The sequence below is a fragment of the Oreochromis niloticus genome, unplaced genomic scaffold, assembly GCF_001858045.2.
Source record: "Oreochromis niloticus isolate F11D_XX unplaced genomic scaffold, O_niloticus_UMD_NMBU tig00002015_pilon, whole genome shotgun sequence".
NCBI lineage: Eukaryota > Metazoa > Chordata > Actinopteri > Cichliformes > Cichlidae > Oreochromis > Oreochromis niloticus.
In genome coordinates this window covers 165,271-188,877 of record NW_020327533.1, presented here as the reverse complement: position 1 = coordinate 188,877, position 23,607 = coordinate 165,271, and the positions used below count along the sequence as shown (strand labels likewise).

Below are 23,607 nucleotides of genomic sequence, written 5' to 3'. Positions count from 1 at the left end.
GTGACCTGGTGCTGATTGGAGACCATGCCTTTCCTTTAGCAATGAACAGCCGAGGTCAGGTGCTGATGGCTGCCTCTCTGTACGGCAGTGGAAGGATTGTGGTCCTGGGTCATGAGGGCTACTTGACAGCCTTTCCTGCTCTGGTAGAAAATGCTGTGACCTGGCTGAGAGGTGATGGATCTGATAACCTCTCTGTAGGGGTGCACAGAAATGTCAGTGCAGTTGCTGATAGCCTCAAAAAATCCAGCTTCCAAACAAAGGTTGTGGAAGCTTTCAGTGACAACCTGGGAGTTGGTGTTAGAATCAATTAGAATCAAACTTATGGGAAAGGAGACCCCTTGGACATCAATGAGCATGATGAGAACTATTGATAACAAAAGAAAGAATCTTTGGAAAAAAATTATCTAAGGAGAATAAATTTATTTTAGTCTGACCCCAGTCCCATCCGCTAACATGGAGGAGGCGGGGTTTATGACCTATACTGCAGCCAGACACCAGGGGGCGATAGAGACGTTTTGGCTTCATTTTTGGGGAGCTGTCGAGTCGTCCATGTTTTCTACAGTCAATGGTTTTGATCTGTTCACCATCAACATTGCGTGCAGCAGCAACCACAGCCTCCCAGACACTGTTCAGAGAGGTGTACTGTTTTCCCTCCTTGTAAATCTCACATTTGATGATGGACCACAGGTTCTCAATGGGGTTCAGATCAGGTGAACAAGGAGGCCATGTCATTAGTTTTTCTTCTTTTATACCCTTTCTTGCCAGCCACGCTGTGGAGTACTTGGACGCGTGTGATGGAGCATTGTCCTGCATGAAAATCATGTTTTTCTTGAAGGATGCAGACTTCTTCCTGTACCACTGCTTGAAGAAGGTGTCTTCCAGAAAGTGGCAGTAGGACTGGGAGTTGAGCTTGACTCCATCCTCAACCCAAAAAGGCCCCACAAGCTCATCTTTGATGATACCAGCCCAAACCAGTACTCCACCTCCACCTTGCTGGCGTCTGAGTCGGACTGGAGCTCTCTGCCCTTTACCAATCCAGCCACGGGCCCATCCATCTGGCCCATCAAGACTCACTCTCATTTCATCAGTCCATAAAACCTTAAGAAAAATCAGTCTTGAGATATTTCTTGGCGTTTCTTGAGATCAGTCTTGACGTTTCAGCTTGTGTGTCTTGTTCAGTGGTGGTCGTCTTTCAGCCTTTCTTACCTTGGCCATGTCTCTGAGTATTGCACACCTTGTGCTTTTGGGCACTCCAGTGATGTTGCAGCTCTGAAATATGGCCAAACTGGTGGCAAGTGGCATCTTGGCAGCTGCACGCTTGACTTTTCTCAGTTCATGGGCAGTTATTTTGCGCCTTGGTTTTTCCACACGCTTCTTGCGACCCTGTTGACTATTTTGAATGAAACGCTTGATTGTTCGATGATCACGCTTCAGAAGCTTTGCAATTCTAAGACTGCTGCATCCCTCTGCAAGATATCTCACTATTTTTGACTTTTCTGAGCCTGTCAAGTCCTTCTTTTCACCCATTTTGCCAAAGGAAAAGAAGTTGCCTAATAATTATGCACACCTGATATAGGGTGTTGATGTCATTAGACCACACCCCTTCTCATTACAGAGATGCACATCACCTAATATGCTTAACTGGTAGTAGGCTTTCGAGCCTATACAGCTTGGAGTAAGACAACATGCATGAAGAGGATGATGTGGACAAAATACTCATTTGCCTAATAATTCTGCACTCCCTGTATGTTAATTAAGTGGGTTGAACAAAAAGATTGCATAACAAACACAATCCCTTCATTTCAGGGACTCAAAAGTAATTGGACAAATTAAAGAACTGAAAATAAAATGTTCATTTCTAATACTTGGTTGAAAATGCTTTGCTGGCAATGACAGCCTGAAGTCTTGAACTCATGGACATCACCAGATGCTGGGTTTCCTCCTTTTTAATGCTCTGTCAGGCCTTTACTGCAGTGGCTTTGATTTATTAAACTCCTGACTTCCTTTGAATGCATATTTTTGTCATTGTCCATCTATATAGTAAAACAGCACCCAATCAATTTGACTGCATTTAGCTGAGCAGACATATGTCTCTGGACACCTCAGACTTCATTCGGCTGCTTCAGTCCTGTGTCACATCATCAATAAACACTAGTGTCCCAGTCCCACTGGCAGCCAGTCATGACCGAGCCATCACACTGCCTCTGCCATCCTTCTGGTAGATGATAATCTTGATTTCATCTGTCCAAAGAATCTTTTTCCTAAACTGTGCTGGCTTTTCTTTGCAACTTAAGGATGGCTTGTTTTTCTGCATGGAGAGCTCCTTTGACCGCATGTTGTCTGTTCACAGTAAACTCTTCCAAATGCAAGCACCACACTTAAAATCAGCGACAGGCCTTTTGTCTGCTTAACTGATAATGACATAATGAAGGAACTGCCCACACCTGCATTTGAGTCAATTGTTCAACTATTGTTCCCTTCAAAAATAGGGTGGCACATGTTAAGGAGCTAAAACACTTAAGCACTTCATCCAATTTGAATGTGGAACCTGAGAGTCTACATATCATGTCCATGACCATTATATAACTATAATTGGCATATGTTTCAGTAAACAGGTAAAAAAAAAAAAAAAAAAAAAAAACTTGTGTCAGTGTTGAAAAACATATGTACCTAACAGTATGTATATGAAGAGTTGCTGAGCCTCAGCTGGGCTCAGGCAGTTTGAATCACTCATAAGTCTGTGATTGTATCATTATTTCCTCTTCTTTTTTGTCATAGTTTTTTCTTTTTTTTAAATGAGTGCAGTCTCCCAAACAGAGGGTCATCCCTGACCTGACTGGAACTGGAAACTCAGTATTGGAACATGTGGGTGGTCCTAAAGCCACATGAAGCTCAGTGAGCTGGGACTCGTGGATCCTCCAGGCATTCTGGTTCAGCTTGGGATTCTGAGGAACCACATTCGTCTGGGTGGTGTTGAAGCTAGGGACTGCAGGTAAGAAGTAAAAGAGGGACAAGATTACAGTTTCTCAGTCCAAATAAAAGGTGAGAGCCTCGATGAGTCTAGAAGTGGCTTAGTCATTTTCATTGATCACTTCAAATATTCTAGGAAATTATTAATTACAAGCATGTCTTGAAAAAAACATTGAAACATAAGGCTGGAGATGCTGCTTGTTATTCAAGTCTATCTATCCTCAGCTGCTGCTGTGCGCTGAAGAAGCATTTTAAATGTCTTTAAATAAAAAATGTTAAGCTTTGCTTGGCCTTTCTCATAATGGTTTTCAATCTAAACTTTACTTTGCGAGTCTAAGCTGTAGGTTTATATGTAACATTTTATTATGTCAGCTTAAAATGTAGCTAATATAACACCTCCTGAGAGTCAGTTTAATCACCAATTTCCAGGTTATTCACTGTATGACAGCATTTACAGTTTAATTACAGGTTTAAGACTGCTGTTGTTGCTCTGTCTTCACCACGGGCTCTCGCTTGGGCCGAGTGTGTACATTACAGTACTGTAGACTGCACAACCTTCTCGCCTTCCTTTACTGTCATCATTGCTTTTATATCTGCAATTGTTGTAAAACAACTCTCCCACTGGCTGTGCGATAAACTGCTGCCAAGTTGTTCTCTGTGTTTTTTGCTCTGGCAGCGCTGCTCTGAATGGGTCTGTCGTTGTTGTCCACACAGCAGTAGGCATTCCACAGGTAGTCTGGGATGTTGACACGCTTAACATTGTTTTTAACAATCCAGCTGTCTGCAGAAGGAATGGCACCGACCAGCACGTAGGCCTTAGGGCACTTCTCCAGAAACCATCCTAAAGCCACATGAAGCTCGGTGAGCTGGGACTCGTGGATCCTCCAGGCATTCTTGTTCAGCTTGGGGTTCTGAGGAACCACATTGGTGAGGATGAAAGTGGCGTTGCGACTAGGGACTGCAGGAGAGAAGGAAAAGAAGGACAAGCTTAAAGTTTCTCAGTCCAAAGAAAAGATGGGAGCCTCGATGAGTCAAAAAGTGGGTTAGTCATTTTCATTCAGCAATTAAAATATTCTAGAAAATTATCAATTGTGGGCACGTTTAGCAGAAAACATTGAAACGTAAGGCTGGAGATGCTGTTCATTAGTTAAGTCTATCTATCCTCAGCTGTTGCAGCCAAGAACAGCTCCCCAGTCCTGTACTGCCATCTACTGTCTACCCTCCTGAAAAACACACAATCCGTCCTCGACTACCTGCATGGTGTCCGTTGGGGTTGAGGTGACCACAGTCAAAGCCTGAATTTGTGTAGTCCTCATTCAGAGCTTGTCTCTCTTCAAGGTAGACACCAGGGTTATCCTGCCCCAGCCAGTATCCATCTTTCATCTCTCCCTGCCAAGACCGATCTACCAGCTAAGATGCATGGAAACAAGACAAAAAAAAAATTAATTCCTTAGAATCTAAAATTGTCTAAACAAACAATTAATGTAAATTGTATGACTCTGTATTCTCCATACTTTCTCTCTGCCATGAATAGATGGCAGAGAGTCACTTGGGTGACGTGATGCCACCTCCTTATATTAGGCTGCCAATGTCCTCAATGTGGATTTACAATTTTTACACACATGTTTATACACGTGTGTATAAACATCCTCATTTTTTCCTGAAGTTATCGCAGATTTGACACTGAACAACAGGTGGTTATGAGCAAACACGTTCAATGACAAACTCTGGTTTACTCCTAAACTCCAAAAGCTGTGGCTGGAAAAGAGAAGGAGAGACAGGAACCACTACAGAGAGGCCAAGTGCAGGTTCAGTAAAGAAGTGGACATTGCTAAACATCAGCACTCTGAGAAGATGCAGCAGCAGATCTCAGAGAATGACTCGGCCTCTGTGTGGAAACGTTTTAGGAATATCACCAACTACAAGCCTGACCCCCCCCACTCCACTGATGACTTGCTCTTGGCCAACACCCTTAACGACTTTTTCTGCCGTTGTGACGAGCCATCAAGCACCTCCAACGGCCCCCCACCTCTCCCCCTCCATAGAGCCATCGCCACCAACAAACACTTCACCTACAACACCCCCCTCCATACCCCACACCAAGGAGGATTTCACACCACCTTCTCCCACTACAACCCTTCATGAAGCAGATGTGAGGAAGCAGTTTAAGAGTCTGAATGCTCGAAAACTCCTGGCCCAGACGGTGTGTCTCCTGCCACCCTCAGACACTGTGCACACAAGCTGGTCCCAGTGTTTTCTGGCATTTTCAACTCCTCACTGCAGGCATGTCATGTGCCTGCCTGCTTCAAGTCCTCTACCATAATCCTTGTCCCCAAGAAACCTATGATCACTGGACTAAATGACTACAGACCTGTGGCTCTGACATCTGTGGTCATGAAGTCATTTGAGCGCCTGGTTCTCTCCTACCTCAAGACCCTCACGGCCCCCCTCCTGGACCCCTGCAGCTTGCATACAGAGCCAGCAGGTCTGTAGACGATGCTATCAACATGGCTCTACACTTCATCCTGCAGCATCTGGACTCCCCAGGAACCTACGCCAGGATCCTGTTTGTTTCCAGTTCAAAAAGTGACCCTCCGACAGTCAAACCCATGTGTTCTCTGATTGGATTGTTACATTTGTGATTGACATGACATTGACCAATCAGATGAAAGGAAGAAAAATAGGGTCAAAAATTCATACTTGTAACTTGCAGGGTTTTGTTTTTGTTTTTTGTTTTTTTGCCAAGTCCACACACAAATCTTTTTTTTTTTTTTACACATACAAATCCTGATTTACAAGTAAAAAATATTTATGACCACATTTTGAGCCCATAGTATGGGGGACCTGCATCTGATACAGATGAACAGCAGCCAGAATTGTTTTGTCCTACAGTGGCCACCGTAGCTAGGATTATGCACTGGGGTTTGGAGGGGAGTCTGACTGCAATCTTCTGACAGCTAGTGAGTCCCTTTAACACACGGAACCTTTGTTTGCCATCTAGTTAAATATATCAACTTCATCGTGTAATCCAGGCGTGTCCAAACTTTTTTCACTGAGGGCCACATACATAACAATATAGGAGGGCCTGGGCCACTTACTAGAAATTAGATATATAAACTTAACTTTAGTGTTAGTTAGAAAAATCAGTTAAAAGTGGTCAAATATGTTATATTGTTCTTCTTCTTCCTAGTGGTTTATATCCCAAAGATACAGGGGCTACGATACATCCGCACCCTGGCGCGGCTTCACCAAGATGAGTTGGAGTTATTAAACCTCCGTAAAGTTTGTTTGGCGGTGACACAAGAGGTATACCAGCTGTTTTTCTCTACATCTGTGTTTTTGCCACTCTCTTCTGTCCATGTTTGCCCTGTCTCATGCAGTTTTGTAACAGGTTTGATTTCTAACTGCTTAAATTTCCTCTGATTCTTTAGATTAAAAACAATCGCTCTTGTGTGTCCTGTGCGGCACTGGACACCGTGGTATATTTGTGTGTTCACCTCAAAGAGAGGATGGACAGAGCAGCTGATTTAACCTGTGAGAGTCTACTCCAGGTGTTTGCAAGGGCAAATGCCAATGAGTTCATTCAGCAACATGCCCACGAAGCTCTGACAGCTCTGGTTCATCATTGTAGCCCGAGTCGCTTTATAACTAGCCTGAAGAAGCATGGTTTGAAGTAAGTTCACACCTGTGAAGAGTATCTGTGACCCCAGCATCACAATCAGATCAGGTGAAAAACAAACACGCTGAATGGATTTGTCTGTGTTTTTTTTCCTCAGACATAAGAGCGTTCTCGTGAGAGCTGGTGCCGCACTGGGGCTTCTTATGATCAATGAATTCATGGGAGCGGAGAAAGTTCTGTCTGCAGGACAGACTTTCACCAAATACTTCCTGTTGGCTGTCAGTTTAGTGTGTCAGGATGCTTCCTCTGAAGTCAGGTCAGTGTGAACTTTTAACAATTATAGGCTGATATTTCTATTTTGACTTTCTTTTGATAAATTCTCTGCATTTACTTAGAAACTAAAGTGCTGATTAACAATGCCTCTCTCTGCAGAGCTCATGGAAAGGCCATCTTAAAAGACCTGGTCAAACAGAAGAACTTCAAAAAGATGTGGGTAGAAAGCGTCTCGCATAAATCCCGCTGTGAGGTGGAAGGAAGACTCAGAGACGTATTTCAGAAATAGACACAGGTAAGCCACACAGCATACACGAGCAGCCTTCAAATTAAGTAACCACTTTGAAGGCTGCTCATTTCTGTGTGGCATTTTCAGAAATTTCCCACATCACGTCTGCTTCAGGTAAGTATGTATTTCATTTAAATATTTAATATAACATTTACAGTAATTAAATATTTAATATGCATAAAAAACACTCACTTATTCACCAACCGGTCGAGGCAGATGGCCGCCCTCCCTGAGCCTGGTTCTGCCAGAGGTTTCTTCCTGTTAAAAGGGAGTTTTTCCTCTCCACAGTCGCTCATAGGGATCAATTGGGTACAATAACTTTGTTGCTTTTTGGTCCGTCACATTGATCAAAAAGCAACATGTTCTTAATAGAGTGGCAAGTGAGTGTTTTACATTTTCCATCTGTGAACGGTAGCTTCTACCACTCATTTATTAATTTGGCACAAAATAAAGAAACTTTAAAAAACAACAAATGTTCTTGTCTGTCTTCAAGTTATTTTCAATAAACAAATTCAATGAATCAAATTGCATTCAGAGTTATTCTTGTATTTCCTCACGTAATATAGTCAGTAGTCTAAAGTGCAATATGTCAGCTACGAATAATATCTTTGTATTGTTGTTGTGGAAAAATAATGTAAACATTGAAACCAAGCTGATTTTCTGAGATTTATTGAAAGAAATTTCAAACCTCTGCAAATGGATCAATAAAGCACAAACAGGGTTTGTACCAGCATTGACAAAAAGGCACAATTATAGCAGCTGTGGATACAATCTTGTCTATTCAGTGGTTGGGAGTGAAATTCTCACCTTCATGGAGGCACCAGCTTCATAATTAAGTGTGTCATCAAGAGCAGGTATTTAAGGAGCGGCTGTGGCAGCAGCCAAACTAACTGCTGTTTCCCTTTCAAGCTCCCTAGTTTGTCCTGGAGTTCAGCCTTCAAGTTCATTCTTCCCTCCCTTAATTGAATTTACTTATTTGTAAGCTACATGTATGCTCACTAACAAAGCTAAATGAGCTAAATCTAACGGTGCTCTTTAAATTTGATGAAAAGCTAGTTCACTTTCTTTTCTCATCAGTCCTCTTGATTGTGTCTTGTAGCAGGTTTTTGGCTTTAACACATCAAAGATCTGTTGGGTTGAGTTGGCCATAAGGCTTGTCAAAGTTTCATGTTGGTGGCTTTTTGGGAAAAACAGTCCTGACAAAGTCAATCAGCCCCTCTTCCCAAACATTAATGGATGATGCATGCATGAATACTCACCAAACATCATCCATAAAAAAGGATCTTTGGCTTTTAAAGGATTCCTTCAAAAGCAAATATTTCATTTCCTCACTTGGACCATGAGTATATTTGGGACAGTGTAACATCATGCCTGGAGTGATGAAGGTAAACTGGTTTTATGCTGCTAGTCTTGCTGCACAGTATATTTATTTCCTAATGTTCTGCACAGTTTTCATGACAAATGCCCACATTTTGTTCTGATGTGCACTAACTGGTGTATGTTCTGAATCACTGTCAAGACATTTATTTTAAATGACACTTCTTCAGCTAAGAGTCTAAGGGTAGAAACACACAGACGCTGCAGTTTTTACTTGCAAGGGCGATCACAGAGCGCTCACACCAGAGTGGGGGCTCTATGATCTGCTCTGTTTTTGCACTTCTCTTTATTTATACACAAGGAAAATGAATACATTTGTTCAGTGACGTGAGCATGTGCGTATGTGATTTTGTGTGTGTGTGTGTGTGTGAGGTCAAAACTGCTTGTTTAACTTCTTACCATTGCTGTGGGAAGATTCAGATAAAAATAAAGAACAATCAGTTGTGTTCTAGTGCAAGAACACAACACAGCCGGGGGGGGGTCTGCTTTGTTGTTGTTTATTCAGATCTCTTTTCACACAATACTCTTGTTGCTTCTGAGCCTCTCGTTTTACTAAAGGTGATGATGGAGCAGCGAGACTGAACCAGTGGCTGGCTAACATGAGAAGGAAGGAGTGGAGACCTGCACAAACATCATGTCTTTGAAGTGCTCACTTTGAAACAGAATGCTTTCTAAGAGTGAAAGTTTAAGAAACTCTAACTAATATTTAACATGCCCACTCTCCTTTCCCCCCATTTGTACTAATTTAGGGAGCACAGCAGTTGCAGCCATTTTAAGGTTTTTTTGTTTTATTTTGTTTTCTCAGGCGAGGTCATCTGTCAGAGGGGCAAGAGGCAATATTTTGGTAAGTACTAACACAGAGGTAAGTGACTCAAAGGTAAGAGGTAAGTGAAGCAAAGGTGAAGCACAGCAACTGATTTTCTTACTTGTTTAGCAGGACGGTGAAAGAGAGAACTGTGCTGAGAATGATCCAAGAGGCTGATTGTTTGTGACCTTTTGCAGGGTTTTAAGATGAGCAGAGAGGCAGGAAGGGCAATGGGCTGGAAGGAGTGGGTTTGTTGTATTGGAAACATGAAACACCGGGTGGATGTGAAGGAATGAAGGTAGCTTGAGTTTTCACAAGAGAAGGGCAGATGTTGTAGTCGATTTTATGAGGTCCAATGAGGCATGGTGCATGCCAAAGATTTTTAAGGGTATGTCCTTAGCTGAGAGCCATACCTTTTTTCCCAGGCTCGTAGTCCAGGACAGAGGACCTAATCCGCCAGCTCCGTTTTACGTGATGCTGAATGGATGGCATGGTGAGGTTGGCTTAGATGGATTGGAAGAGTGGTGGTTGGCGGCTGGCTCAACAGTTGGCAGTTTGTCTTGTAATCGGAAGGCTGCCGGTTCGAGCCCCGGCTCCGACAGTCTCGGTCATTGTGTCCTTGGGTAAGACACTTCACCTACTGGTGGTGGTCAGGGGGCGCGGTGGCGACAGTGTCTGGCAGTCTCGCCTCTGTCAGTGTGTCCCAGGGCAGCTGTGGCTACAATGTAGCTGCCATCACCAGTGTGTGAATGACTGAATGTAGTGTAAAGCGCTTTGGGGTCCTTAGGGACTAAGTAAAGTGCTATACAAGTACAGGCCATATACCATTTTACCCTAGAAATCCTTCAAAGGGAGATAGGCCTGTAGTGGAGGAGGAGAGAGAGTTAAAGTTAGGTACACAAATATTTGGACAGAGACAATTGTTTTTCTAATTTTGTTCTGTATGTACCACAATGAATTTTAAATGAAACATCTCAGATGCAGTTGAAGTGCAGACTCTCAGCTTTATTTTAGTTTAGTGAACTAAAAGATTACATAAATATATGAGGAACCAAGGACTTTTTAACTATTTAATTATTTATTTTTATTTATTAATTATTATTTATTTATTTATTTATATTTATTTTAACATTAACTTTTTAACACAAACACATCATTTCAGGGGCTCAAAAGTATTTGGACAAAATTAATAAAACAATGTTCTTTTCTTCATTGAAATACCATTGCTGGCAACAACAGCCTGAAGTCTTGAACTCATAGATTTCACTAGATGCTGAGTTTCCTCCTTTTTTTAATGCTTTGCCAGGCCTTTACTGCAGTGGCTTTCAGTTGCTGTTTGTTTGAGGGCATTTCTGTCTACAGTTTAGTCTTCAGCAGGTGAAACGCATGCTCAATCAGGTTAAGATCAGGTGACTGACTTGGTAATTCAAGAATATTCCACTTCATTGCTTTAATAAACTGCCAGGTTGCTTTGCCTATATGTTTTGGGTCATTGCCTGTAAGAGCCAAAGTCAATGTTTATGTTTTGTTTATTTGTTATGGTGGCACAGGTGTACAGCTTTACCTGCATCTCAGGTGATTGCATGGGGGTGTGGTCACAGTCTATTTACCTGATCTCGGTGTTCGCAGCAGGTGTGTTGGGTGAGTGGTTTGTGGGCAAACTTTTCTGTTGACCGTCATTTTTTGGCACACCAGTTAATCCATGCGCTATTAGTAAATTGATTGAAAGCGCTAATGTCTGTTTTTGTTTTGTTCTTAAAATAAATGCGCAAAGTACAAGTACGACTCATTATGGATTATTGGAGGCGCGTCACAGGGACACAACCAACTCAGCCAGTCGCGGCTTTATTTATGGATGAAAGTCGCAACATTGCCCCTCTAAATTATGAAACCCCACCCAATCAATTTGACTGCATTTAGCTAGATTTGAGCAGATAGTATGTCTCTGAACACCTCAGAATTAATTTAGCTGCTTCTGTCCTGTCCTGTGTCACATCATCATCAATAAACACTAAGTCTCTGGGCCACTGGCAGCCATGCCCACACTGCCTCTCAGGAATACCAAAGTGTAGAAATTGCCACTCCTAATATTGTAGCCGTTTCTCTTTTGGGTTTTTTCTGTTTTGGCTTCTTAAGCATGGCTTGTTTCACCTGCATGGAGAGCTCTTTTGACCCCATGTTGTCTATTCACAGCAAAACCTTCTAAATGCAAGCACCACACCTCAAATTGACTCTAGAGGGGGATCGCTGTACCTCCTGTGCACCTCAATCACTGCTGCAGGGTTTGGAGGCAGACGAAATCAGCCCTCCTTCACATTGCTCAACACAACCACCGCCTTGCTGACAAAAGGGGGTCCTCGGCTCTGTTTCACAGTAGGTCAGAGGTTCTGGCTGTCCTCTAGGGACGTTGCTTTGAAGTGCATGTCTAAGAAACCGGCTCCCTGATTCTCAGGTCCTTAGATTGAAAACATCATCAGTCCTGTTGCTGTACGGTCAAAGTTGCCTGCTGCTGAGATCCATTCCACTTTCCATGTTTTTCAGTTTAAGCCAGTCTCTTTTAGTCCTCTGTCCTGTTTAATCTTTTCTTGTGTGTTGAAAATAAACATTTTAATATTCTTATTGCTTTTCTGGGTCTGCTTTCTGGGTCCAATTTGAGCCTCGGTTATGATAAATACCATATGTCAAGGGAAGTGTTTGTACTCCTGGTGCTTCACGGAACCTGACATGACAGAAGGTTTATCCTGTGTGGGATAAAAGGTTCAGTTGAGTGATAGCTGTTGGATAGAAGCTGTTCTTTCATCTGGCAGTGGGTGAATTCAGTAACCTGTGCCGTTTAGCAGAGGGGGAGAAACTGGAGAGTTTCTCTGTCTACTGCTGAGCTGTTCCCAAACCAGACAGTTATACAGTGCAACAGGATGCTTTATATTGAGAGTAGAAATGCTCTAATAGATTTGCAGATAGGTGGGCCTTCTTCAGTATTCTGAAGAAATAAAGTCTCTGTTGTGCCTGTTTTATACGAGGAGCGCCGTTCGTTGTCCATTTAACGACCTTATTGATGGTGACTCCCAGAAATATAAAGCTAGCACCCCCTCATCCTCCTCACCTCCAGATTCCAGTGGCCTGAGCGCCCCTCTCTGTCACCTGAAATCAATGACTTCTTTTGGCTTTTTAATATTTAGTGAAAGGTTTTTATAAGAGCACCAATCAGATACTGACTTGATGTCAGATGTTTTTTTATATTATTATTTTGTGGACATCAGATATCTGATATCAGCAGAGATGGGAAATAAAAACCTAAAAACATTCAAGGTTAAGCAGTGATACTTTTTTCTGTTAAAAATCAACACTTTGTGAGTTTTTATTTCAAATAATAGCTGATGAGCTTCATCGCCATATTCTACCAGTAGGTGGTAATAATGCATCATCATTTGAATGTACTAATAACAGAGTTGCAGCAACTGAAGATACATAATTTAAACAATTATTCACCACATTTATTTATTTAAATTGTATAATCTAACTAAGTGAACTTAACTTTTATACTTCTTTAAAAAATCTAAATATATTTTCCTATCAAATGTGTCTAACTGCTTTTCCCCAGATCAAACTCTGGTAATTGGTGATTCTGTTCTGAGACATGTGAAGTTAGAGACACCAGCAACCATGGCCAATTGTCCTCCAGGGGCCAGAGCAGGTGACATTGAGGGAAATTTAAAACTGCTGGCTCAGGGTAAACGTAAATTCAGTAAAATTATAATTCACATCGGCAGTAATGATACCCGGTTACATCGATTGGAGGTCATCGAAATGATTATTGAATCGGTGTGGAACTTTGGAAACAATATTGGAGTCTGTAGTTTTCACTGGTCACCTCCCCAGTCAGACCAGGAGTGACATGTTTAGCCGCATGTTCTCCTTGCTGGCTGAGTGGTGTCCAAAAAACGATGTGGGCTTCATAGATAATTGGGAAACTTTCCAGAGGAAACCCGGTCTTGTTAGGAGAGACAAGATTCCTTAGATGGAGCAGCTCTCATTTCTAGAAATCTGGCCAAATTTATTAAGCACATATTAAAAACATGACTATCCAGAGTTGGGACCAAGAAGCAAACTTGCAGTCTTACATGCCTCTCATCTCTGCCTCTCATCTCTCCTCCCTGCAAAACACCAACTTAAATGAGTCAAAACCCCGGAGTCATACTAACTATAAGAATCCTTGAAGCACAGGCCAAGTGCTATGAGATTGACTCTAAGATCACAACCTGATTAAAAACAGAATCTAACATAAACATTCTTGAGATTACGGGATGGCAAAAAATGTACTTTAAACCAAGATCTTCTTGTGTGATTGGGACAGTAAAGTCCCATAAGAAAGAATAGGCGTACCTGTGTAAGAACAGGTATCACTGCTATGGTATCACTGAACAGGTATCACTGCTAAAAATCATATTCTTTGATGATCACATTACAAGTGTTACATCTGTTTTTTGTTTTTTTCATGTTGGACTGAACATGGTACCGCCTGGACCTAAAATATCAGGGCTGATTTTTTTGTCCCATACCAGGCCTGCAGCCCTCCGTTAAGAAATCATGTTCTGATCTCATTTCCACATTGATACAACCGTGATGAGTTTTTTTTATTGTGCTTTCATTGAATCCTTTTGATCTTTATTTAGGGTCATTGTTTGGATACTTATCTGTAAAAAACAGAAACTCACTCGATTAAATTATTAAGTGGTCGAGCAGGCTGATCCACAGCTGAGCCGAGCATCCCTGTACACCAGACAGTTACAGCAGTTTGCTGGTTTAATTTGTCTTGATGGCTCACAGCTGTTGCATAGTGAGTTTCAGTTTCTACCTTCTGGGCAAAGGTTTCTGGTTTCAAAATGTCAAACATGGAGGTTTAAAAATAGCTTTGTTGTAGCAGCCATTACTCAGGTGAACAAATTATAGTTTGTTTGTGGTTGTATTAAGAGCATGTGATGGATGGCTCATGACTGCAGAACAAATCTAGCTCTGCATTCCCTCTGCTGGCCTTGATTTCACTCGCTCTGAGACATGGCTGATGATGAGGTCTCACTTGTTAGTGGACATTATGTCCAGCTGTTTACTTGCATGACATAAATTAAAGAATGAAAGATTTGCATTGGAATAGGGGAAACTTTGCTTTACTATGACTTTGAATTCAAGCTGCATATTTTCCTCAACCAAGTTTGAATAAAATGTGTTGAAAGACAAAACTGGCCAGGTGAGTTGGTCTTTTTAAATATTTTAAAATGAAATTATTTTTTTTCATGGTGACTCATTAGAAGGAATGATGGGTCCAAACTCATGTGTGTTTTTATTTGTTTAATATTTGATGCTTTCAAGCAAACAGCAACATTAAAATGAGAATACAAAAGCAATAATCTCTGGTCCTCCTACAAAGCTGACTTTGGACACATGCAGCATAAAATAAGGCACATTAGATAATAAAGTTGGATGATGCAAAGATTAATGTGGATGAAGGATGAAGTAAATCTGCTTCTGTGCATGAATCGTAAAGACGTTATTAGCTTAATAAAAACCTCAGAGGCCAAGGGCAGTTTTTTTGCACACTGCAACCCAACAATATATTTCTGGCTTCCACACACTCGGTCACAGATGGTGCTGGAAAAAAAGGAAACACAAAACAAAATAACCAATTAGCATCTTAATAACTGACCGACTGTAGCAACTCAGTATAACCATCACAAACTGAATGCTTATTTTTGTGTTTGCTACCTTTTTGCGCACTGAGCCATGATACGGCCTTTGCAGCCAGAAGCTCCCACTCGTCCTTTGCATCCATCTTGAAACCATGAAGCCAGATCAGAGCCAGAATGGTGGCCCACACTTCACTGCTGGCCTAGTGTATAGAATCAGCAGTCATGTAGTTAAATATTAAATTAAGTGAGGCAGCATGCAGATGTTCGTTAACATGAGTGTGTCATTTTGAAAATTCACTTTTGAAACCATTTTAATGAATACGTTACAAACACCCACTATTACTGTGTCTCATTATTCTTACCCACCTTTTCAGGCTTTGACTTTTCCACCTCCTCGTTGGTCTTTCCCAGTGCAGCAGCCAGAGCTGCATCAAGCAGCCAGCAGCCAGACGCCTTCTGGAGGGAGACTAACTGCAGCAAAGGGTCTCTGGGTGGCTTCTTAGCATGTGGAAATTCTTCATTCAGCAGTTGTGAAGAGGAAATTTGAAAATCAAAGTAAAATCATAACATTTTTTATGCTGACAACTCTCCTGCTATGAGTTTAATTTATTTAATAAAATCGTCTTAAATGAACAAAATATTAAGCTATTAATGAGTTACTAAGAAAATAGTTCTAATGACTTGGTTAGTATCCGCGTGTTGCAATTAAAAGAGTAACACTTAACAAAAGAGCAGCTTTTACAACCAGATATATTTCATAATTTTATGAATATTTGATGATGATTTCTTTACTCGAAGCTGCCATGTGATGCCAAATGTTATTACTGTAAGTTGATACTGTTCTACTGAATTATTTAGATTGCATTCCTAGAAGATTCATCCAGAATCTAATTTAAAATCCTGCTCCTCACATACAAGGTGTTGAATAATCGAGCTCCACCGTATCTTAAAGACTTTATAGCATCGTGTCAGCCGCTCTCTGACTGAGCTGTACTTGTGTTTAACTCCTGTGGAACCAGCTCCCAGTTTGGATTTGGGTGACAGACACCCTCTGTACTTTTAAGACTATGTTTAAAACTTCCCTTTTTGATAAAGCATATAGTTAGGGCTGGATCAGGTGACCCTTATTCCTTCCTTAGTTATGCTGCAATATGTCTAGACTGCTGCGAGATTCCTATGATGCATTGAGTATTTCTTCTTCAGTCACCTTCTTCACTCCCTATGTGTTTATACACCTCTCTGCATTGAATTATTCTTCCTCTCCGGCTCTCTTCCACAGTGTGTCTCTGTCCTTTCTTCCTACCCTCATCCCAACCCCTCGCAGCAGATGGCCCCGCCCCTCCCTGAGCTTGGTTCTGCTGGAGATTTCTTCCTGCTAAAAGGGAGTTTTTCTTCCCACAGTCATCAAAGCGCTTGCTCATAGGAGGTCATATGATTGTTGGATTTCTCTCTTTTTTGTATTACTGTATACAAAAGATATACAAAAAAACCAAAAATCTGTCAAAACATGTTTTACTACAACTTTGGTGAGCGACGAAGCTGCACGGCTTGATGGATTGTCGGAGTATTACGGCTACCGTAGGCAGGAGCCTCGTGGAGTAATCTGGGTCCAAAACTTCGTCAGCTTCAGGTCCAAAAGTCAAACACTGCGGGATCACTGAGAGCTAAAAACTGTCTGAAGGCTTTCATCTGTAATAAAATGATCAGCGTTGCTGCTTTACCAGATGTAACAATTAAGTTTAACAACCAGGCATCCATGAAAACAGAATTTATGAAATTTAACTGAGTTATCAGTTAGCAAGAAGTTAGCTCCACCTAAAGATGATATACCATTTTCTGACAGATTTCTGAAACATTCAAACGTACAGCTCTGCTGTCACTTCCAACATAAATGAAGACAGAAAACTAAACAGCAGTGACGTTTGAAGGGTTACTGAAGTTGGACTAGCTGGTATATAATGATGTGCTAAGTGATCACTAGTGACACAGCTATGTTAGTATAATATAAACACAGAATTACTTAATGCGTCTTATAATCCGGTTCGCCTTATAGTCCAAAAAAAATACGTTACTTTCAAGCTCCCAGGCCTCTGGTAGAGGACGCGAGCTTGAAGGACAGACTGCCCGCAGGGGCAAGAGGTGAATTTTTTGTATATTTTGTGTCTGAGCATGTGTGCATGTGTACTTTTACTGAGTTTGTAATGGTAACACAACTCGTATTCACTGCTGTAGGCTTCGAGACAGCAGCAACCTCTTTAAGTATGCTGCAATAGGTCTAGACTGCTGAGGGATTCCCATGATACTTCTTCAGCCACCTTTTTCACGTCCTATGTGTTTATACACCTCTCTGCGTTTAATTATTCTTCAAGCACCTTGAGGCGACTGCTGTTGTGATTTGGCGCTATATAAATAAAATTGATTTGAATTGAATTGAATCTCTGGCTCTCTTCCACGGCATATCTTGGTCCTGTCTTCCTACCCTCATCCCAACCCCTCGCAGCAGATGGATGTTTTTCCCTGAGCTTGGTTCTGCTGGAAATTTCTTCCTATTAAAAAGGAGTTTTTCCTTCCCACAGTCACTAAAACGCTTCCTCATAGGGGGTCATATGATTGTCGGACGTCTCTCACTTTTTTTGTATTATTGTATACAAAAGGTATTTAAAAAGTCCATTGAAGTGGTCTCTAATTAATTTGTCCTTATAACTAATTATTCTTTTTCTCACACACGCACACACACACACACGCACACACACACACACACACACACACCTGTGTTTGTAGAAGTACTCACACTGTGTTTGCAAAGGTAACAAACCTTGTAACTCACCGGACGAAAAAGAGGAACTATAACAGCAAGGGGTAGCAGCACATCTCATTAGACCAGCCACTGATAAGATAAGATAAGATAAGATAAGAATGCCCCAAGAACAATATGAAGTAGATAGGATTGCTAATTATTCTTGTTACTTGGAATATCTCGGTGCAGAAGAGGTCCTTGAATCTCCTTGTTGTTGTCTGTATTGACAACAATGAAAGCAGTGAAAGAACTGCTCACTCCCGATTGGACACTCAGCTGCACCACCTTCTTTTTTACTTCTTCTTTTTCCTCATTGTTTTCTGCTTCCATCTCTAGCAAGCAAATAAGAGTCCGAGCAGCTAACCTGTGGACTATTAAGCTACAGACAAGAGAAAATATTGGTATGGTGACATGGTCACAATTACCATGTTTTAGATCATACAGACATACAAAGTAAACTTTTGTAAAGTATATATGTAATTGTACCAGTGGATTAACAGCTCATTTACCCAGAGTCCTCTGCAGAGACTGAAGTGCAGCTGATTCTCAGAGCGATGACCTGCCAGGCTGTACTTCAGCGTCACACAGCCCTCTGCTGCCTCTGAGCTCTGACACAGAATTACAGTGTCAAACCATTTTCTTCTTTTCTAAACATGACAAGCATAAACACAGAGATCTACACTGTGAGAAGATGCTGCTCCTACCTGTCCAGTGAGCTGGGCATAAATTAGTGACCTTTGACCCTGGAAAAATGATGTGATTGGTGGAGAGAGGACAGTGATAGTGGATCCCTTTGGTAAATCCCATGTAACAGAAACATCTTCCACTGCTGGTTGCAGAGAAAAATGCAGCGACTGCATCACCTGATGAGTACAAAAACTGAAATCATATATTCTATCCATTTTTTTTCAAAAACACAAATCATTTTTTCTGTAATTCTTATGACTTATTGTCTTACTTTTGGTTGCATCCTGTCAGTCCCTGTGATGAACTGAGCGTGACCTCCTCCTTCCTTGGCCATCCCGTTGATGAGAGAAGAGCTGTGTTTTAACCAGTAAAAAAAAAGAAAAGAAGAAGCTTTAAGCAAGAGTGAGAGGAACAGTAGGAGTCACTCAACAGATCAACTCGTGTGTATTAGCAGATTATATGAGACTGATACAGGGCTTGGTTCATGGTCAACTTACATGTTGGAGTAATGAATGAGAAAAAAGGAAGGACTAAGGATGACATCATTAAGGCGGTCTGTGTGTGTGTGTGTGTGTGTGTGTGTTACCTGTCTAGGCTGATTTTGAATGCAGGGTTGGCTGTAAATATGTTTGAGGGGCTCCAGGATCTCTGTTCCTCCATGATCAGCCTCCATCTGCTCAACTTTCTTCAGAGCCTCCTCCATGGTCTTCTCACCATACTCTACACTCTTACTGCCATGAGAAACACACAAGTGAGATCAAACATAAGCTGGAGTTTTGCAGAATCATCCAAAGGCAACATGTTGTCTAACAGCAGGGAAGATATCTTATCAGACATTTACAGTAATATCACTGATCATATGAATACAACTCACGGGAAGATTTGTTCATAACTAGACCCAAAACTGTAAATGTTGAAATAGCAGCCCATTGGTAAGCTATTCAACAGGAGCAGCAGAGTATCCTGAAGGAAAGAGAGAAAGATGGTGAGGCCACTGTGTGAGAGGAACAATTTGAGGAAAGATTTGAGGAAATATTTCATAACTATAACACCACATCATAAATACCCTGGCACTGCTGATCCGAGTTTCCTGCTGCTCAGTGTCATTCGTAGGACAGTCCATACTTCCCGATCGATCCACTAAGAACACAAACTCTCCACATGAAGCCATTGAAGACATCACAGACTGGGGGAACTCAGGGTACAGACTCACCATCACCACTGGATCACCCATCAGAGAGCCTGAAACACATGAAAAGAACAGAAAAATGCCAAGTTTACATTTTATAATAGCTCCAACACAATTAAATTTTAGGTTAAAGAACAGGGATCAATAATTTTTATTTGCAAACTAATGACTTCACATATTTTCACTCACCCGGCTCAGCAGAGGCCTGTCCTGCCTCCACCACAGCAGTGGGCTGGTGGGCGTCTTTGTAATAAATCAGCAGTTCAACATCTCTGTCAAACTTGTGTCCTGCAGCCAGCTTGACCTGCACACCACAAACACATTCATATTTATTCCTCAGTAATAAGTAACAACCACACACAGCAGACACATCAGCACTCTACCTACCGTGGCCTGGGTTTGATCAGTGTTGAGGTACTGCAGAGGGTCCAGGGAACAGTTGGACTCTACTTTAGAGACTGGACGAGGAGAGGAGACTCGGGCAGAAAAAGACAGACTGTAGGGCACCAGAGAGGCTGGAACAGAAGTCACCTGGACACCTGCACCTTCACTACCTGCACACAACATCAGGTTCGAAATGCTGTAATTAATGAGGCATGATACACTCAAATCATTTGGTCTGTAAAGAGTCTCTGGTCCACATGATGGTACAGATAAAATTAGGAAAATAAGCATCAAAACAAAACTACTTTACAGCTGTTTTAATTCTAAACAATGAAAAAAGTGACAGAAAACAAGAATAATTTGACTTTTATGACCTACGGATGGAATAATGAACCATATCGGTATGATGAGGAAAACCAAACCAGTTCTTGCCTATTCCTTCTTCAGAAAAAAACAAAAAATCTTTTAGGGAAAATTTTATGTCAGCGAGAATTAATAAGTGTTAAGTATATAAACCTCTTTATGATCTAACTTTTGGCAAAATAAGAGAAACTTGTTAAGGTTCATTTTGAGGAGAGAGAGATGTGTGGGATCGGAATAACACACTGACCCAGTCAGGTGGAGTCAACAAAGATTTTAATGAAACACGCAGCGTGGGAGCTGAACACTGTACGCCGACAGTATCAGATCTCATCGCCCAGACTTCAAACTACAGTTTTATATGCATCAGAGTATATTTACATGAGACAGGACTTTCAAAGTAAAACAGGAAACATAACACAGAGACGCGAATTTGACAAAGGGATACAGCTGACAGGGGAAACAGAGTAACAAGAGAACACAGAGACATAAACCATAACACAGAACTCTAACAAAGAAACCACAGACTAGAAATGATAAATAATATAATAAACTCAAAACCCTGGGTCAACGACCCAGGCATCCTAACAAAAAGCCACACTTGTTCAGTCTTATTCCAATACCTTGAAATCTAACATTTGATATGCTAGCTGAGGCCTGTAGAGTCTGAGATACAGCATTCGGGCTTTTTGTAATTTCTCTGAGGATGCACTAAAGCTTTTCACTGGACTGAAACATTTCTTTTTCACAGCATATTATATTTGACAATCACAATGTGATGAGAAGTGAATCCCTTTTCTTCCAGAAAATCAAGTTGAAACTTGACCTAATTATCTTCCAGATCTTTCTCACTGTATGCGTTTTCCTGTATGTGGCAACAGTTGCATATCTGGTTCTGTGTTCACGCCTTACAGTAACTGGCAAAATTGGAAGACACTTTTTTTTTTTTTACATTTTGTGTTCTGCCAGAGGTGTGGAGGTTGGAAGGTGGTTCAAGACTTTCACTGATATAGTTGAAGCGTTTCTGGTCCAAGTATTCTGAAGTTGGAGGGTTGAGCACAGCAGGCAGACAGAACCTCAGACCATCATCAGCCTGCACAGCCAGCTCAGTGACGTACTCCAACCTGATGGAGGCGCTCTCTCCTGGAGGCAGACTGCCCACATGCAGAGAGAATATAACATCTGGACTCTCATCACTCTCCTCCAATAGGAAGGCCTGCTGACCGGAGCTCAGAGCATCATCATACTCCTGACGAGCCTGAAGCACAGCTGACACATGTCAGTGACGTTCACTGTGTTTATTTTGAAGCTCACTTATAATCAGGTTATATTTATTGTCCAGCTCACCTCCTGTTTCTCCTTCAGCTCAGCTACAATCTGTGTCTGTCCAACCTGAGCACTGAAATGACAGACAGCAGCATCTCCAGGCAGAGGGAAGACAAAAACAGCCTCTAATGGTTTGTCCTCCTTGTTCTCGTAGTTCAGAGTGGAGACCACTGTAGCCACATGGTCCCTCACCTCCAGCTCCACCTCAAAGCTCTTCAGAGGAACTGACAGAGATATAGAATCAAAACATCCAAACTTACAGATGGTACATTATGAATGAATTACGAAAGGGGTAGGATCTAAATCAATACTTCTTCCACTTTTTTCCTACTTTTCTAATTTTTCGTTTTCTGATGCACCAAATCTGAATCCACCTTCATGCCATCAGAGATGCAGGAGCGGATGTTTTTTTTTTTTTTACCTGGGTCCTTCTGGGCAGTTAGCAGACCGCAGAATCCCGTATTTGTACCTATATACAGACAAATGATAGATTTTAGTTTACTGGTACTGATACATTTACACATTAATGTCATACAAAGGCAAACTAAGAGAATGAATACAGAAAGTGATTATGACACGGCTAAGGATGCAATCTCAGGTCTTTTTACAAAACACCTGAACTAAAGTTTGTGATATAACCTACAGAAGCGCAGGAAGTTATTTTAAAAAACACCTATTGCATTAGTTAGATTAAGATATCTTTCTTTCTCTTTTCAACCGTGCACTTTGTAGACAGTCCCTGCACAATCCCCTCTGAGTCACAGTCTATAAATAAATAAAAACTTGTATTTATCTAGTTCAAAGAGTAGCACGATTTCTTCCATTTTATGGTTGGAAAATATATCTTGATTATTCTTATTTTTTTTTATTTTACTTGGTATCAGAATTTTGGTTAAATTCAATAACTGGCCAAAATATTCTCAGTAGGTTTTAAAAGCTCAGGTTTTAAAATTAAAAAAAGCAACAAAATATCAAGGGTAGGATTTATGAGGCTGGATAAACAGGGAATTTTTATACTATACTGCCTTCCGTATGGAAGACAGAAGCTGGAATATTGAACCACTAGAATATTCTACAATCAATTAAATGAAAGGTAGTAATACTATCCCATAATTCATTAAAATGATCAAAATGACTGAAAAGTGACAAAGATTACAAATCAAAGTCAAGACAAGAAAGTGTTGAAACTTCTGAAGACTATCACATTTTTTTTTTTTTTTAAAAGTTAGACTAACGTCAGGGAAGTAACAAAATACTACCTGTCATTAATAAAATCTATGGAAAATAGCAAAAACTAAGACAGAAAGTCAAAGAAACACACAATCCAAAAACAAAAGAGTTCTAACTAAAATCTTATTCCAGCTGCTCCCTTTCCTTAAGGGCTTATTCTGCAAATGTCCTTCCTGATGAAACCCGAATGCAGAATTTATGTCTGTCTGGAATTAAACAAGCAACCACTTTCTCGCTAAGAATATGTGTTAACCGCTAAACCCATGGAGGAACTTCAAAAGTGCCAATTTATTGGTTAAAAAAATGACTAATTGAAAAATTGGCTTTAAAGAAGATGGACTTTTCTCCAATTTTTCAAAGTGGCTTTAAGCAATAGTTTTCCAGAATGCTTGTAGAAATAAATCCTAGTACCCGACCACTTTCCCAGGAATGCTATTTGCTTGTTGGTTAGTCAAGCCAGGCGGAGAACTATTCCTGAATTTTAAATAAAGAAAGAAATTACAAGAAAGCTTCTAAGGGAGTTCAGGCTCCGCTGAAGAATAAAGGTGGCACAAACTCTGTTTTGTTTTATACACTATTATTCAGTTTATGTTTGCACATGCTCCAGTAAAACTACT

General features: G+C 41.0%; 2 protein-coding genes and 1 long non-coding RNA gene across 5 annotated transcripts; 1 reads left to right on the top strand and 2 right to left on the bottom strand.

Annotated features, from left to right (window-relative positions):
• Positions 1 to 1,789: 1,789 nt before the first annotated feature.
• Positions 1,790 to 4,393, bottom strand: LOC112844894 (endonuclease domain-containing 1 protein-like). Of its 3 annotated transcripts, none has more exons than XR_003217650.1 (3): positions 4,224 to 4,393; positions 3,390 to 3,928; positions 1,793 to 2,986 (listed from the first exon to the last, which is right to left on the bottom strand). XR_003217650.1 is itself a non-coding variant. In XM_025904497.1 (2 exons), the coding sequence occupies exons 1-2, from the start codon at positions 4,351 to 4,353 to the stop codon at positions 3,558 to 3,560; spliced, it is 501 nt and encodes a 166-aa protein (XP_025760282.1). In that variant the 5' UTR covers positions 4,354 to 4,393; the 3' UTR covers positions 1,790 to 3,557. The 3 variants fall into 3 exon arrangements, 1 of the variants encoding a protein (XP_025760282.1); XR_003217649.1 differs by having other exon boundaries at positions 1,794 to 2,986; positions 3,437 to 3,928; positions 4,224 to 4,392; XM_025904497.1 differs by having other exon boundaries at positions 1,790 to 3,928.
• A 971-nt stretch (positions 4,394 to 5,364) lies between these two features.
• Positions 5,365 to 7,624, top strand: LOC109199167 (uncharacterized). The gene is made up of 6 exons (XM_019354498.1): positions 5,365 to 5,455; positions 6,161 to 6,276; positions 6,402 to 6,643; positions 6,747 to 6,905; positions 7,022 to 7,157; positions 7,239 to 7,624. Exons 1-5 carry the CDS (start codon positions 5,365 to 5,367, stop codon positions 7,149 to 7,151), a joined length of 738 nt encoding a protein of 245 aa, XP_019210043.1. The 3' UTR covers positions 7,152 to 7,157; positions 7,239 to 7,624.
• A 7,028-nt stretch (positions 7,625 to 14,652) lies between these two features.
• LOC102080387 (von Willebrand factor A domain-containing protein 5A) lies at positions 14,653 to 22,284 on the bottom strand. Its single transcript, XR_003217652.1, has 17 exons — positions 22,182 to 22,284; positions 21,782 to 21,984; positions 21,434 to 21,692; positions 20,078 to 20,244; positions 19,880 to 19,994; positions 19,568 to 19,743; positions 19,376 to 19,464; positions 19,088 to 19,232; positions 18,974 to 18,993; positions 18,773 to 18,854; positions 18,519 to 18,677; positions 18,324 to 18,422; positions 17,985 to 18,193; positions 17,845 to 17,904; positions 15,384 to 15,532; positions 15,094 to 15,217; positions 14,653 to 14,979 (listed from the first exon to the last, which is right to left on the bottom strand). It is a non-coding gene; the product is annotated as a von Willebrand factor A domain-containing protein 5A (long non-coding RNA).
• Between the last annotated feature and the right edge of the window lie 1,323 nt (positions 22,285 to 23,607).